Source organism: Macaca thibetana, chromosome 11, assembly GCF_024542745.1.
Source record: "Macaca thibetana thibetana isolate TM-01 chromosome 11, ASM2454274v1, whole genome shotgun sequence".
NCBI classification, from domain to species: domain Eukaryota; kingdom Metazoa; phylum Chordata; class Mammalia; order Primates; family Cercopithecidae; genus Macaca; species Macaca thibetana.
The window spans coordinates 98,748,252-98,764,080 of record NC_065588.1 but is presented as its reverse complement, the minus strand read 5'-3'; the positions used below and the strand labels follow the sequence as shown (position 1 = coordinate 98,764,080).

The window sequence follows — 15,829 nt, the reverse complement described above, 5'->3', positions numbered from 1 at the left end:
CCATAAATATATATACCTACCACATACCCACAAAAATTAAAACTTAAATTTAAAAAATAATAAAATAAAGAGAGACTAATGAGTGCTAGGGAAGCACTGAAGACAAACTAGTGCCAAACTGAGACTTTCTTCTTTGGAAATTCAGGATCAGAAAGAGAATTGTAAATGGAACCACCTCTATACTTAAGTGATTCGTTAACGCCACGTCTTTGACCAGGAGTGTTATAACCCACATTTTGAAAACTAATATGATAGAAATACTGCAGAATAGACAAGGAGACTGGGTTTGAATTCTATTTTGTGAGCACCTAAATCTGTCTTGCTTGACAAGTCATTTTTCTGTCCTCCAACAGCCCCTCTTCCTGGTCTTATTTTTCTTAAAAAATGAGGAGGTTGGTTATTTTACCCTCAAGGGGTTTATGCAATTTTTACATTTTACCTTTATCATCATTTGTTTTCTAGACTTTCATTCATTCAACAAAATGTTTCGAGCTCATGCACCCGGAATTAGGAGCTGGGAATATGGCCATGAGGAATCCATCCATGCCCTGATGAAGTTTATGATCTTTCTTTCCCCCATTATCAATCTTCCCCTTTTTAAACTACAGTGAATTGAATATCTATCTTACTTATTTCAAAAGACTTAATAAAACTAAAGATAAGTGCAGCTTAAAATGTATTTAAATCCAGAACTTTCAAAAAACCCCCCACTCCTGCCAAAACGCACAGCCACGGTCAAGAGTGCAGTGGCAGTTTCTCAGAAGTCCACTAGAGGGCGCGCACATTTTTTTTGTTCCCCAAGAAAGCGTTTACGTGGGTCCTGCCCCTGCAGTTTGGCATCGGTGTCTCTTTTCCCCACCTTCTACGGAACGTGGGGCAAGTGTGACGAGTCCTCAAGTTCTCTCACTCCACCATCCCACCCTTACCCCATGCCGTGACTTCTCCTGTGCCATAACGAAGAAGAACTTTGCTCACACAACCACAACAGTTTCGTTTCTGTTTCCAGCATTTGTCCTTTTGACATTTTAGAAGAAATAAGATTCAAGTTTGATGTTGAAAAGAAAGCACTGATTTCTTTAGTGAGAGGATTTCTCCTCCCTATATCTGTTTTCCCTAGTCGTGGGCGAAACGCTTCTTCAAGGAGTTAGAGCAGCTCCTTTGAGCAAATCTTCCTGGGGAATCACAGGAATCTTTCTAAGCAGATGTTTTGGAGCTGACATTAGGCCACTTGCTCGGCAGCATGTTGAGTTTTTGAGACTCTGTCTTTTCCTCTGAGTTTTATATTCTGAATTGACAAGTTCTTGACCTCAAACATTAGTTTGAGCAACCCATGACCAACCATCCTCACAAACCATGATCCAAGAGAAACATCCAATAGTTTCCCCCAAGTTCTTTGCCTGGTGGTTGCCCTAGAACCTTACGCCTCACCCTTTATTTGATTCCAAAATTCCCTTACCTCCAAATGTCCATTCTGAGCTTTCCTTGGGAATCAGCAAAGACATTAATGAAATAAATTGTAAACATGCCCTCTTGTACATGGATATGAAATTACCTTTTGGACTAACGCCTCTCCAGTTAACACAGGAGACTGGGAACATGGCTTGAGAAGGAAAAAAAAAGTTAGGGAGAAGACAGGGCCTCCTTGCCCACCCCACCCATGCTTTCTGTGAACCTTAGCCAGCTTGCCCTTTAAGGAAATGCACAATTTTTTCTGTGTGTGCTCGAAAGGTGTCAGAAGGCTTCTGAGGCTGTAGCTTTATGCAAATATGCTACTCAAGAAGAAGGCTTTAGGGGAGAGTTATTTATATCCCACAGGCATTACACATGCAAAAGGTGAAACTGTGAATCTATGAATTTCCAGGAGTGGATATTCTTATGATGAGCACATCCTTGCAGTTAGCTATTTTGGTGGCCATATCTCACTGTCAGATTTTTGCAGGCAGGAGACTACATAATCATTCCATGATTTTATAATGACCCTAGATGTTTCTCTCCAATGGGACTGCATAACCTGAACTCTTCTTGGACTTTAGATTTACTACTACCTTGAATTTGTAGCAATAGGTGCATTCATTTCTTTTACTCCTAAGCAGGTACAGCACTTGACCATTAAAAAGTAATCTGGTGGCACGTTTATTGCTCTTTCATTTTTGTATTGACTCCTGGAATTAGCAAAGAAAATGACCTTTTCTCTAGGAATTATTGCCCTGCTCCATTGCTGGCTCACCCTGTCCAAAAATATAGACCATTCTCCCAATTGAAATATACATTAATCACTTCAGGAAATTGCTTCCCCCATTGGAAACTGATAGCTCTCATCGGAATGTTTCCAAAGCACAGCTGATGACAATTACGACTCACTGAAATTTCAGTTTTCTTTGATTGTGACATAAAAACTGGGACATAAATTAAAACCTAATTATCCTTTAAGGGTAATTGGGGTTATAAAACCGAGAGACTGTGAGTCAGTGTGTCAATATCGCTGGAGTACAGCATCTGTCCCCAAAACAGCCTTTCATATGAAATGCTTGTGGATAAGGTTATCTGTGCACTGAGCATGTCAAGAGAGCACATCAAAGTGGGTGACAGACTTGAAGACATATAGTTAGCTTCTAGGACATCTTGGAACAATTAAAGTATGCTAAAACTGCAGTGGGAAGGGGTTAAACAAAGTCCTGGCCTTCACCTGTAATGGTGCCCAATGTTGGAACAAGGAACTTAGCACCAAGACTCCAGCCAGTGTCTGACTCTCCAAACTTGGTTAAAGAGGTTCTTTCTCATCTGGAAGACAGGTGAGATCAGCTCTTTTGTTCCATACAATCTACATCATCAAAGTCCATAAGAGGATAGATATTTTTCAGAAAGGGTATGATCCACAAAAACTGCAGAAAAGAAAAAGATTTGTTGAAAATCAAGTGCACAAGGAGAGCTTATTAAAGGAAGCCACAGATTATTCTTAAATGCAGGGATTACTCACACAGCTGCACATGTGGGTAATCCCTGCATTAAGAATAATCCAGGGCCACCTACCGGGCCACCTCTTGATGATACCTCTTAGTATACTCTTTGGGTCAAATCCCATCCACTGAAATTTCCCAACATGGTACCCCAAAGCCTCTCATGACACAGTTTGCCTCCCTCATTTTGGATTTTCCAAAATATTTTACTCCCCTGTCTTCCCAGAGAATGTGTCACTCCCTCTCATTGTGTACTGTTCATGTTTTTAAAAAGAGCACATGCCCATCACATGACTGTGAAGTTTTCCTCTTTGTCTCTGACATTCAGCTGCAAGCCCCTGAAGGGACTTGACCATATCTTCTTCCTCTGTGTTTTCCTAGGGATGTGTGTAGTTGGGCACATGGTAGAGCTCACAAAATGTTGCTGAACATAGTGCACCATTGACACAACATAATTCCAGATTTCTAACTTTGATTTCTGAAAGGTAAACATTGCTACGAGGTATTAACCACACAGAAGACCCAAACAAACCCAACCCCCTTCCAAACAAAACAGGTTTGTTTGATTTTTGTTAGGGCATCCATTTCTACAAACAAATTTCTGGCCCCAGGATAACATAAAGAGCCAGAGTAGGATTTCAAGCAGAACTCTGTTTTCAGTTGATGTGTCAGTCCCCTGAGAGTCATGTGGGGAAAAAAAAAAAGCAAAGAAAAAATTCAAGGTCTAGGTTATTTCTACCACTCCTGGGAAACCAGGCCTGGAAAGCTCTCTAGGGAAAGAGGTATGTCTGTTCTGGGCTTTTGCAACCTTATTTTATAATCCACTTTCTTATCTACTGCTTCACAAAACCAAAGGGAAATAGGTACACGCTGTATCAACAAAAGATCAGAACTGAATTCTCAATGGCAAAGGCAAGTGTACATTATAAATAGCAAAACAGCTGGCTTGGACCATGTTGCCGGCCAGTCACCCAGTTGAGGGATTTGAATGACATCATAACCCTTGAGAGGGTATTGCTAGCCAGCTGGTGTTATTTAGAATACACAAAAATCAGAGAAAGAAAACACACTCTGGCACACAGACTCCCTCTGTCACACACACACACACGCACGCACACACAGGTTTGAGTTATGTGGAAAATTCAAACAACAGGAAAATTGTTTGGCCCCCAGGTCCCCTTCTCCCAGAGTGCTGGGGTAGGGAGGGGACAGTGACAGGCAGCCTAGTTAAAGAATAAAGAAAAATGTTCTATTTCAGTTGGTTTCTACAGCTCGGCATAGTCTTTGCCTCATCGCAGGAGAGAAAGTATGAGACAGTGTCCTAAAGGGACCAATCGGATGCTGCCTGCCCCTCCATAGGTTCTAGGAAATGAGATCACTCCGCTCACTTGGCAACTAGGACAAGGGGTCACCCGAGTGCTGTCTTCCAATCTGCTTTACCCCAGTCACTTCGGGGTTAAAATTTAGAGTTTGCTGGAGAGGGTCTTATCGTTCTTTCTTTCTTTTTTGTTTTAAATTTTGCATTTGCTCTAGAATGTAAAACTGCTCTCCCATCCCCCATGTATACATTCCTTTAATACTGGTAAGGTGTATGAGCAGACGTGTGTGTCTTCCTGCCCAGCAGAAAGTTAATCAGAAAACAGATCCTTATTTTCTATGGCAGCATAAGTATTTTAAAGTCTGCTAACCCTGTCACTAACACACATTCTTTTAAGGGAAAAAAATGCTTCTGTGCTCTAGTTTTAAAATGCAAAGGTATGATGTTATTTGTCACCATGCCCAAAAAAGTCCTTACTCGATAACTTTGCCAGAAGAGGGAGAGAGAGAGAAGGCAAATGTTCCCCCAGCTGTTTCCTGTCTACAGTGTCTGTGTTTTGTAGATAAATGTGAGGATTTTCTCTAAATCCCTCTTCTGTTTGCTAAATCTCACTGTCACTGCTAAATTCAGAGCAGATAGAGCCTGCGCAATGGAATAAAGTCCTCAAAATTGAAATGTGACATTGCTCTCAACATCTCCCATCTCTCTGGATTTCTTTTTGCTTCATTATTCCTGCTAACCAATTCATTTTCAGACTTTGTACTTCAGAAGCAATGGGAAAAATCAGCAGTCTTCCAACCCAATTATTTAAGTGCTGCTTTTGTGATTTCTTGAAGGTAAATATTTCTTACTCTTTGAAGTCATTGGGGAATTTTATTTAAATTGTGTACTGTTTGCTTCTGCCTAGAACTGTTATTCACTTTAAAATTTTCATTGTTTCGGAACTGGGAGTTATTTATAAATTGCTGAACATGCAATTCTGTGGAATCTGAAAAATAGCTCGGGGAGATGGATGCATTTGCACAGATATCTGTCTGAGTAGAAACTATTGCAAGGTACTATGCTAAATCCCCCACTTCTGCAAGGCTTCCGTGGTGTCATTATAGAAGATTCCTTTAAATCCTGTCTATGGCTAAGGGCTATAGAGCGTGGATATGAACTTGGGGATTTTTTTCTTCTTTTGCAGGTGCAGATGTTTTATTTTTAAGACCATGTTCTTGTGCATGTGTGTGTGTGTGTCTGTGTGTGTGTAACTCATCAGGACTTTATTTACAAGACATGCTATATATGAAGAGTTATATTTTAGATGATATTAAAGCTTTTAAATATGATCTTTGGAGCTAAGGTCCCGGAACTCTGCACTTATGCCCGGAGAGAGAGTTAAAGTTAGAGTAAAGTGTAATTTGTTCTTCCAAAAAAGAACTCCTTGACAACTCTTGCTGACCTTGCATATTTGCATAATTTAAACAAATACATACTGTATATGGAAAGCAGAAACTTTCTAAGAGCTGCTCGCCCAACTTTTCTGTTTAGAAGAGGACTTTCATGGGCAGAGTTTGGACTTGGGGTTTTGTGTTGTAAAACTCTGATTTTATATTCGGTGTCGTGAAGTCCCTTTAGGTAAATCTGGCTGCTGCTGTCGGTGCACCGACTTCTCGTTTCCGATTGCTGGCCGTAGTTCTAGTTTCCATTCTCAGCAAAATTATGTCCTTCAAGACTTGTGTTTTTTTTTTCAATTTGCAAGCGCTTTTAAGCTGCTGTCACTGGCTCCACCGATTCAATTGCCTGAGGGCTCAATTCATAAGACGTCTTGCCACTTAGTGCAGCATTCAGTTGCTGCTTTCAAACACTTCACCGCTAGGACTTTCCCTAGTCAAGTAAGCGGCTCTGGGAGTTAAAGATACACCCTTGTCAGGCACCTGATTCTGCTGTTCCTGAGATGCCAACACATGCAGGCCACCTTGCTTTCAAAGAAATGACGTCACTGTGCATACATACTATATGATCTAGCAGCTGGAGTTTTTGTCTCCCTACTTAGGGGATCATAAAAGAGGCTGTGGAACGTTATCTCTGCGTTAATTACAAGTTGAGAAAATTGTTTCCAAATGCACTTTTCTTGCTGTGTATGCTGAACACTTCAGAAGTGGAGCTCTTAATAAGTTGTTACTTTTTTCTGTACTTGAAGCAGGAAGTGGTTTGAGGGAGCTGCGTGGTCTTTCACATGTAATTCAGTGAGTAAAGGTGTCCTGCCCAGAGGCAGAACTCACAAACTGATTGTACTCTGAGTCTCAAGGTATTTCCAAGTGAGTGAGTCGGGGGAAGGGAGTAAGGGAGTGGACTGGAGCTCGGGTCACTATCTGGGCGGCTACAATAGGCATACAATGGAAATAGGTGGCTTGGTTGGGGAAAAAAGATTGACTTAAATCCCAGCTGTGCAATTTGTTCATTGTTTCAATGGACAAAAGGCAGTTTACCCAGGCTCATAGCATACCTGCCTGGGTGTCCAAATGTAACTAGATGCTTTCACAAACCCCACCCACAAAGCAGCACATGTTTTTAAGACCTCAGTTTTCTATTCACATCGGCCTCATAATACCCACCCTGACCTGCTGTAAAAGACCTGGAACAAACAAAAATGATTACACCTACAGTGAGTATTTTCTTATGACTGTTGCCCTCAAATTTTACAGGGCATTTTCATTGTAGCCCAGACATCTGGAATCAATTAATATTCCATTTATTTAAAATTTCTAAAAAAGAAAGAACTTTTAAAATTTGGGTTTGTGAATGATTTTTGAGAAAGTGTTTTCTGATTTTTTTTCTTTTTTTCTCATGTCTTTCTGATTCTCCCCTTTTTTCTATCATATCTTTCCTTTCTCTCTATTCATTTCTTTTGTGTTTGGCAAAATAAAAGGCCAAGAAAATAATGAACATATGGGACCACTTGTTTCACACTTTTAACTCCTAAGCAAGTTCGGTATTGTTTTCCCTTGTGGGAACATAATGTGATAAATTATCTGGTTCTCTGTGGGTGTACTGGACTGTTCCCTAAACTAAAAGAAAATGCACTAGAGGTTCTATCTTGTCCTAGAACTATAAGTACTGAGATTTATCTGACAATATAACTCAGCAAAAAAAAAAAAAAAGAAAAAGAAAAATCTGTTTAAAAAATATTAAATTCTTAAGTTCTAGAGATTTATATGTATTGCTGCACTTAAATGTGTTATACTAGAGCTCACTATTAAAAATATGGTTTTGACATCTAATGAAGTTTGAAATTCACTAAGGCTATAACTTGAGTAATTTTATTCCCTGGATTTCACGAAAGCTGAAGAACTTGAAGGCATCTACCATTGCAGGTGCTTAGACTTCAGCATTGCTATAAACTCAACAAAGAAGGGAGGGGTGGAGAAATAGGATTTGGTAGAATAACATACTTTCTAGAACTGGCCCATTCCCGCAGTGCGGGGATATGCTCTGCAAGGTCAATCACAGGTTTGTTCTTTTGAAAAATGCCATGAGGTCCAGTTGGGTTGAATTTGTTGAGGTTTCTAATGGAAATACTGAACAGGAAAACCCCACTAATTTTACAACTAAAAAAAAGAAAAAAAAATGAGAATTGGATGATAACTTGCTTCTTCCAGTCCCAGTGTTTTGGGCTATGTAGGGGGATGGAAGATTTCCATGTAGAGATCCTGTTGAGAAAAATGCAGTAAATATTCAGTTTAGCTTTTACCTCCTCTTCTATTTTATGTCCATTATTTATGATCATTTGCAAATAGAGGGCGCTTTTCATCTTCAACTGCTTTACAACCATTAACTAAATATTTACATTTTGTTAACAAGAGACAGGGGTTTGGGTTTTTTTTTTTTTTTTTTTTTTCTTCAATTGCTGAGGTGAAGGTCTGACTACAAAAATGGAAATCTTCATTAGAATGATGGGGGAAATTTTGCCACTGATATAGAGCCATTAAATTGAGAGTCCATGGAGGGCAAGGAGGGTGGTCAGAAAATTAATGACTGTTTCTTCAAAACTGATGGGGTTGAATGGACCTGCCACTACTGTGAGGTTCAAAAAAGCCTCTTTTTATAATTATAGCTTCCAGAGTGACTCCACAACCCTTTTAATAGGGCCCCTCACCTAACACCCTGTCAGTGACTCTTCCTGTGATGTTGAAAGTAGATGCATCTGAGAGAAGTGAAACAACTCACCTTGGGAGGCTTCTTGGAAAAAGCCACATCTTTGTGCCACAAGTAACAATATGGAAAAACTTAATGATTGCCTCAGCATGGTTTCTACTACTTAGAGTGAGGATGGGAGACTTGAGCCACAGGACTGCTGCTTTTGGCAAGGCTGCTGTTTGGCTATCATTGACTAAGTCATGCCAACCAGGGGTCCCTGGGTATATTTTACTATAAAATAGTTACAGTGACACATAAGTCCCTCCAAGAGATGAAGCCAAGAATTCCTGTGACTAAAAATAAAATAAAAACACACAGAAGGGATTCTCAACATGTGTTGATTTGATATTGGACTTGAGGCCAGGGGCTTTAGTTATGCAGGAGTGGCTTCTACTAGAGCCAATTTCATTCTTTGATTCTCATGTTTTTTTTCTGTTTCTGTTATTTTCTTCTATTTGTGGTTGTGTCAACTGCTGATACTCCCCAGGTAAGGAATCAGTGTCTCTCTCTCTCTCTCTCTCTCTCTCTCTCTCTCTCTCTCTCATCTCTCATAATAAGAGAAAAAAAAAACCCTATGATGATATATAGTATTGTCAAAAGCCATTTTTTTGCCATAGCAAATTATTTTTAGTCAAAAATAGGGAATAATGTTTTGGTTAAAAATATTCTGCTCAATAATGAATGCATGTACCATCTGTGGATGGCCAATATTGAGAAATTTAAATTAACAAAACTTATTTGGCCTCGAATCTGTACTGAGCACAATCTTTGATAATTCAAAAGTCCTACCAGAGTCTCAGAGTGATATGGGATCCCACTGTAATAATAGCATCTTTCATTTCCGTAGTAAATGTTTCTAGATATTTTATCTCAATTCATTGAAATAGGAACCCATAATGAAAGGGTTCAGAGAGGACTCCTCCAAGGATCCACAGTAGCCAGGGGAATAAACACAGGTTGTTGGATGCCGAGACATGCTCCATCCACAACTCCCACTGGGTTCTCATGTACTCTATTGACTTCTGTGCTGGGTAGTCCTGATTAATGACAGTCGTGGAATCGTGGGAGTCAATGCACTTCTGTCCAACCCCACTCCCCTTGCAAGGACCAAGGAAGAAACCTGACCCTCCCTCTGTTTCTTGGGCAGGTGAAGATGCACACCATGTCCTCCTCGCATCTCTTCTACCTGGCACTGTGCCTGCTCACCTTCACCAGCTCCGCCACGGCTGGACCGGAGACGCTCTGCGGGGCTGAGCTGGTGGATGCTCTTCAGTTCGTGTGTGGAGACAGGGGCTTTTATTTCAGTAAGTAGCCCTCCCTCTCACTGTGCTGCTCAAGTCTAACGTGTACAGCTCTGTGGATTTACAACCGCAGGGAGTGTGTGAATAACTGAATGACTGCCCGTGTCTGGCAACCATCCTAGGCCTCTGAGATTCCTCACCTTAAAGTAAGCATAATGTTTCGGCGGGGCTTTGGCAGGTTTTGCAGATCTAGGATGGAATTTTCCTCCTTTACAATTCGTCTTTAACTACTTCCTGCTAAGCCTTCTTTCAACTATTATGATCTACCCTCACTATTTCATTCCTTTCAATGAAAGGATGGGAAAAAATAGCCCTGAGGTATTGATGTTTTTGTTTTCAAAACCTATGGTTGCACATATAAACATATGGAACACATGCAGGGCTGCTTTAAGTGCCATGTGATCTGGTGTAAACTAGTAAGGACTCTCCAGTCATGTGGATCTGGGAAAAAATATTAAAGGGCGCATCCTAGATGTCTCCATTCACCATGAAATCACCGTGAACAGACAGAAGGTGAACTCCACTTAAAGGCAGGACTGTTTGCAAATACAGAGACTGTCTCTAAATGCAAACTGAAATGCCATACGAATTTGCCCTCTATGCCAATTGACCTTGATTTTTTGTTGTTGCTCTCTTTTGGCATAGTTCTTCTCTGGGACCCTTCAATGATGTCACCATCTGGAAAAGGGTCTCTGACAAGTACAGGGTCACTTATCTCTTAAGTAGCTCTTAGGTGATTAGAAAGTCAACAGCCAATGAAAAGTAGACAGCCAAGTCAAGGTGTGTAAATAATATACACAAGCAAAAGTCAATGATTCCTATGGGAACTGATCACTTAAAGAATCTAGCTCCCATGCATCTATCTCACTGTATAGGACTGCAAAATATTTAAAGCCAGATGCTCATTCCTTATAATTCTTTGGAGTTTTAGAGAGTTCCAGGAAACTGAGCATGAGTCATTCTTAAAGGTTCATATCACTCCAGTGTAGACAGCTTACCTCAGTTACCCACTATGCTTTGAATAGCTCCTCTAATGACTCACACACTTGAAGTCTCTCTCATCCTTCCCAAATGTCAGCTTCTCTCTAGGCAGGTGGGGTATGTATGTGTATGACTGGCAGGGTAGAGGGTGGCCTGTGTATACCGGTCTGGAGATCAGTAAGGGAGATGGGAAGGAAGAGGCTTGTGAGGGGATTGGTGATCAGTACTTGCAGTGGATTTGGCAACAAACAGTTTTTAAATCACTAGTGACAGAGAATCAGAAGTACCTTCTACTATTTGAATAGGCAAATTCCCACTATTTGCTTCCAGCCAGTGCTTTAATTGAATGAACTCATTTATTTTTCTGGCAATAAAGCAATTCTATCCAGTTCTCTGTTGCAGAGCAGATGAATGAGTGCATTGGGTGAGTGGTTTTCCAATAGCAGACTTGTTTTACCTTTAAAATACCCTGTGGAAGATAACTGTGGGACATCACATGATCCAACAGTGGGTCATAATTATTCTATAATTTGCAGCTACTGATCTTCATTTTTTTAAAAAATGAAAACGTGTTTCTCACTTATTATGCCCAAGAGGACTTTTATTCCCCTTGATAATCCATTTGTGCAATTTCCTTTGATCCAGTTCACTAGGTAATTGCCAAGCCTAGAAGTGTCCTCTGTTACGTGCCAGGTTGAATTGTGCTGTTCAACATGACATGCTCCAGAATTTCCATGCACAGTGCATGAAAATTGGATCCTTCTATGCCTATGATGTTTGCATTAAATGATGAAAAATGAGAATGGAAAAAATGATTGTTCCTAAGTAACGGTATGATACTTACATGTTTTTGCACAGATACTTAAGAACATTGGACAACTAAAATGGAAACCAATTTCCAGGTTCTCTTGTTCTGTTACTACAACAATCAAATTTCAGCAAATTTTTAAAAATTGTGTCTGAATAACTTGAAAAGGAAATGTTATATATAGCAAATCTTGATGTTTACTGTATGGCTTTAGCTAGAAAGTGGTTTTATAAATCATATATTATCAGTATTGTCATTGAAAGTATGTGTGTCATGAGTTTTGCCTTCTAGAATTCCATGACTTATGTTAATTCAACATACCCTCATGCACAAAAGTGTCCAACATACCCTCATGCACAAAAGTATTCTTGTTAATGAGAATACTTGTTAAAAGTATTCTTTCTAATCAACTGGACAATCTTATTTGCCCAAAAGAAGTTAATCCATTTAGATTATTTTAATTTAATTCAAAACATTGATGGAGCATCTGTTATGTGTAAGCATTGGATGAGATATGAATGAGATGCCTAGAAATGAATGAGAGATTGACCTTGACTTCAAGGGGCTTACAGTTGAGTTGAGTGGTAAAAGAAAAATGCAACTAAGTATTATTGTTGTAATAGAAAAATAACCATGGAGAATAGATTATATCCTTTATGTTTTTCCTGAATATTTTGTCCCATTTGTGGTCTCACCTTACAAGGGTCTACCCTGCCAAGAATGATACCCTGTCAATGGGTTCCTTGATGCCAAAGGACATATTTATTTACCTTTGAATCCAAGTGTCTAGCTCATTGCCTGGATGCTATAGTAGCTGCCCATATTTGATTGTTGAACTGACAGGATTGAATTGAATTGAATCCAGTTGAATCCAATTGAATAGAATGGAATTACTTGTTTGGGATCTTAGTCTTAAAAACCATCAAGAATTAAGGTTGTCAAATACTGTGGACAATACTTCTCACCTCATGGTTATCCAGTTATTTAATAAAACTGCTTTTATTTTTTTGAAATGAAAAAATATATACTAACAATGACTTAGAGGCTGCTGCATTTTGGTCATCCCCAAGCTACATTGATGTCTGTTTTGTGTCTGAGCCAATTATTCCTACAGGCATTAACTGTTGTCAACAAATTTCATTCAGTTTCCTTTTCATCCCCTGAGATTTACTGTGTGTGGAGAAGTCAGCTGTAAGCATAGTCTTTGAAATACTTTTTAGAGGGAAGCATTCTTCCCCACCTCTATACACTGTCAGTTGACTCTTATTATTCTCTTTACACTTATTTTCAAAGTTTGATTGTGGCTGTGCCTTTTATTTTAAACTGCTTCAAATCCATTTTGGAAGTACAATTCTTTTAGTTGTAGAAAGCAGTTTCTGATTTTAGTTTGAAATTCAAACATCTAAAAGAAAATTGCCTCCGTATCTATCATTTTTGTCAATCTGCAATATTTAACAAGGAGAGTTTTTTAACTCTATTAGAACTGTTCTGAATAAAATATTTTGTAATGCTTATTGTGTGTAGATTGACCCAATGATATGAATGAGCTCATATTTCCCTTCAAGCCCAAGTTCCACTACAGCACAGTGAAAGCAACCTTCTAGATTATCTGTTTGTGAACATTATCCCATCATAAATGGAACAGTTCATGTATAATTAATGCAGCTTCCCTAGACATTTTATGAAATGAAAGACCCAATGAAGAGCTAATTACTCATTCTTTCCTATGCATCACAGGGAAGATAGGAGAGCCTATCAGCCAGCCTTGTGTTCTTGTAGTCCTGTGAGAAAAATGGTGGCATAATGGAGATGAAAGCACATTGGGAAGGAGCTAGCGATTTTCTTACTAGATTGATGGAGCCCTTATAAAGGGTGGCTCATTACAACCTCATTTTGCATGAAAAACACCAAGAAAAAAAAGAGCTTCAAATGAAATAGGAGAAGTGAAGCTTACCATAGATATAATTTTTGACAGCCATGGTGATTAACCATTTTAACATGCTGCTATGGGCCTGTGGAATTTCTCTCCTTGGAGATTCTTAAAAAATTGACAGACAACCAACCATCTTGGATGGTTTCAATTAAGAGCAACTGAAAGAGAGTTTCTGGGGTCTTTTTTAGTTTTAAGAGTCTATAAACAGTCCCTTAAATAAACTGTATATGCTTTACCTTGGCGGTCTGGGGAAATGGAGAAGTAAATCAATTAGAAAAGAAAGTTGGATATTCTTTCAGCTCTTCAGGATTTATAGGTTTTGTAAAACATACTTCCAATGTATAGTTATTAAGAACAGGTCTGAATAAACAAATGGCATTTTCCATGTGTTAAAACAGACTGTTTTGTAAGGGCTTTAAGTGAAACTTTACAACGAACTTTCATTGTTATTGATTGCAACAACCTTCTTAGATCTAGGTTATTATTATTAAGTCAAGCTTCTTTCCTTTGATATATACGGTCCAGAAAACTACTCCCAGACCTGTCATTCATTAGCTGTAGGAGTTTGGCAGGCATTTAAACTTCCTGGGTCTAAATGTCCTTGTCCATAAAACAAGGGAATTTTATTAAAATAAATGACCTCTTCTAACTTTAACAGACTCATAGTCTAGGTTGTAATTAACAAAGCTCTGGTGCTATTCAAGAAAGAAGAACCTTGGATTTAAGTAGTGACTAAATAACATTTAGTCTCTTTTATCTTATTTACATAGTTTCTGTTGGTCCCCAGAGATAGGAGATTCCACTCACTTAAAGTAAAAGGAGCCAGATTCTTCGTTTTATTTTGCTTTAAGCTGGATTTCAACCCCTCGGGGATGGAATAGAAGCTTAGATATGACCAAATACATGCAGGTCTTTTGGACCAAGGAGCCAAAGAAGCACACGCCTCATGAAAACAGACTGTCATTTTTCTTTGTTAGGATAGACCCATTGACAGTTCTCATCTTTACATTCTCTCACTCTCCTGACTGTGAGGTCGAGTTAGTACGTTCATTTTTAGATGCCCTTTATTAAATTAGAGGGGACAAATAAGAATCTACAGGTTTCTAAACCTTCACCAAAAGCCTCTTCCCAGCCTATTACCTTTTCAATTAAAGAAGAGAGTATATAATCGGGGAATCTGGCATCACACTCACCCACCATTAGCATTGTTTTGAGTGGGGCTGGATTTGAGTTGCACCATTTTCATTCCTTTTATTGGTACCCCTTAGAAGGCCTGCTATGCGTCTGTGTGACAGCTGGTCAAAGTTAGGGGTACAGTCACTAGCTGTGGGAAAGCTTTTCTCTTTGAAACTAATTGGTACATGTGGGGTTTGACCTTATGACCCTGGCCTCATTAGTACCACTAAGCTAATAGGCCACAGATATTATTAAAGAAAAGCAATGTGTTTTTATATTGACCCCAAATGCTTGCTACTATCTTTAAATAGTAAAGGACCAGTCTCTGCAACCATAGGACCACTAAGAAAATGATGCAAAATTAGAAAATAATTTGCATTTGTTTCTGACATGCTAATGCCCTTCGAGACCATCTCCCTCCTGAGGGAGAGTTATAAACAGGAAAGCAAAGGGTTCAAGACCAAGAGCATGGCCTCTATTGCCAAACACTTCAGGTTTGAACCCCAGCTCTGCAACTTACTTGGTGAGTGATCTTGAGCAAGTTACTTAACCTGTTTGTTCCTCAATTTTCTCATCTGTAAAATGGAGCCTGACTTATAGAGTTGGTGTTAGGATTAAATTACTTATAATTATATTAGAATATGTTAACTTAGAATATTGCCTGGCACATAGTAAGCACCACATATGTGAGCTATTACACTTAATTATTCTCTTCTGAGATCAATTGCAGAATCTGTTGCCAATGCTGAAGTATATGAACTGCCCAATTAATTACACATTCATTTCCTCTCCTTGGAGGCAGCTGATTAAAAATCTATTATGAGTAGTAAGAATTATGTAGTAGTATTAGTAATAATAACATGAAGAATGTTATGTTTATCTAGTATATTTACTTTTTCAAAATCCAGTTGTGTCAGCTCTCTCACTTTGTCTTTACCCCAGTCTTGGTGGGCAAAGATTATTGCTTCATGGGACAAATGAGAAATGTGAGACATGAACATTTTGTAACTTACCCCACTGAATGGTTCCAGAAACAAAGCTAAGTTCTTTTGCCTCCAAGAAGTGTGTAGCATAGGGAGATACTTCCAAAATCCCGGTAGTCTTATGGGAGATAAGGAGCAAGAATCCCAGGATGACTAAATTGATATTGAACACTTCCTTGAAAAGAGGCAT

General features: G+C 39.1%; 1 protein-coding gene and 1 long non-coding RNA gene across 5 annotated transcripts in view; one reads left to right on the top strand and one right to left on the bottom strand.

The window, feature by feature from the left end:
• LOC126931786 (uncharacterized) overlaps positions 1-1,679 on the bottom strand; it is a 216,440-nt gene extending 214,761 nt beyond the window's left edge. The window contains exon 1 of the long non-coding RNA XR_007717923.1: positions 1,553-1,679. This is a non-coding gene — a long non-coding RNA (uncharacterized LOC126931786). The remainder of the gene's footprint in view (positions 1-1,552) is intronic.
• A 3,092-nt stretch (positions 1,680-4,771) lies between these two features.
• The window catches only part of IGF1 (insulin like growth factor 1), an 83,170-nt gene continuing 72,112 nt past the window's right edge, over positions 4,772-15,829 (top strand). Inside the window, exons 1-2 of one of the 4 annotated variants that reach the window (XM_050750244.1) lie at positions 4,772-5,111; positions 9,605-9,761. In XM_050750244.1, coding sequence (XP_050606201.1) covers positions 5,049-5,111; positions 9,605-9,761 — 220 coding nt within the window. In that variant the 5' untranslated portion in view covers positions 4,772-5,048. Of the gene's footprint in view, positions 5,112-5,134; positions 6,926-9,604; positions 9,762-15,829 lie in introns of those variants that run through there. The other 3 variants (XM_050750245.1, XM_050750246.1, XM_050750247.1) reach the window with 3 other exon arrangements.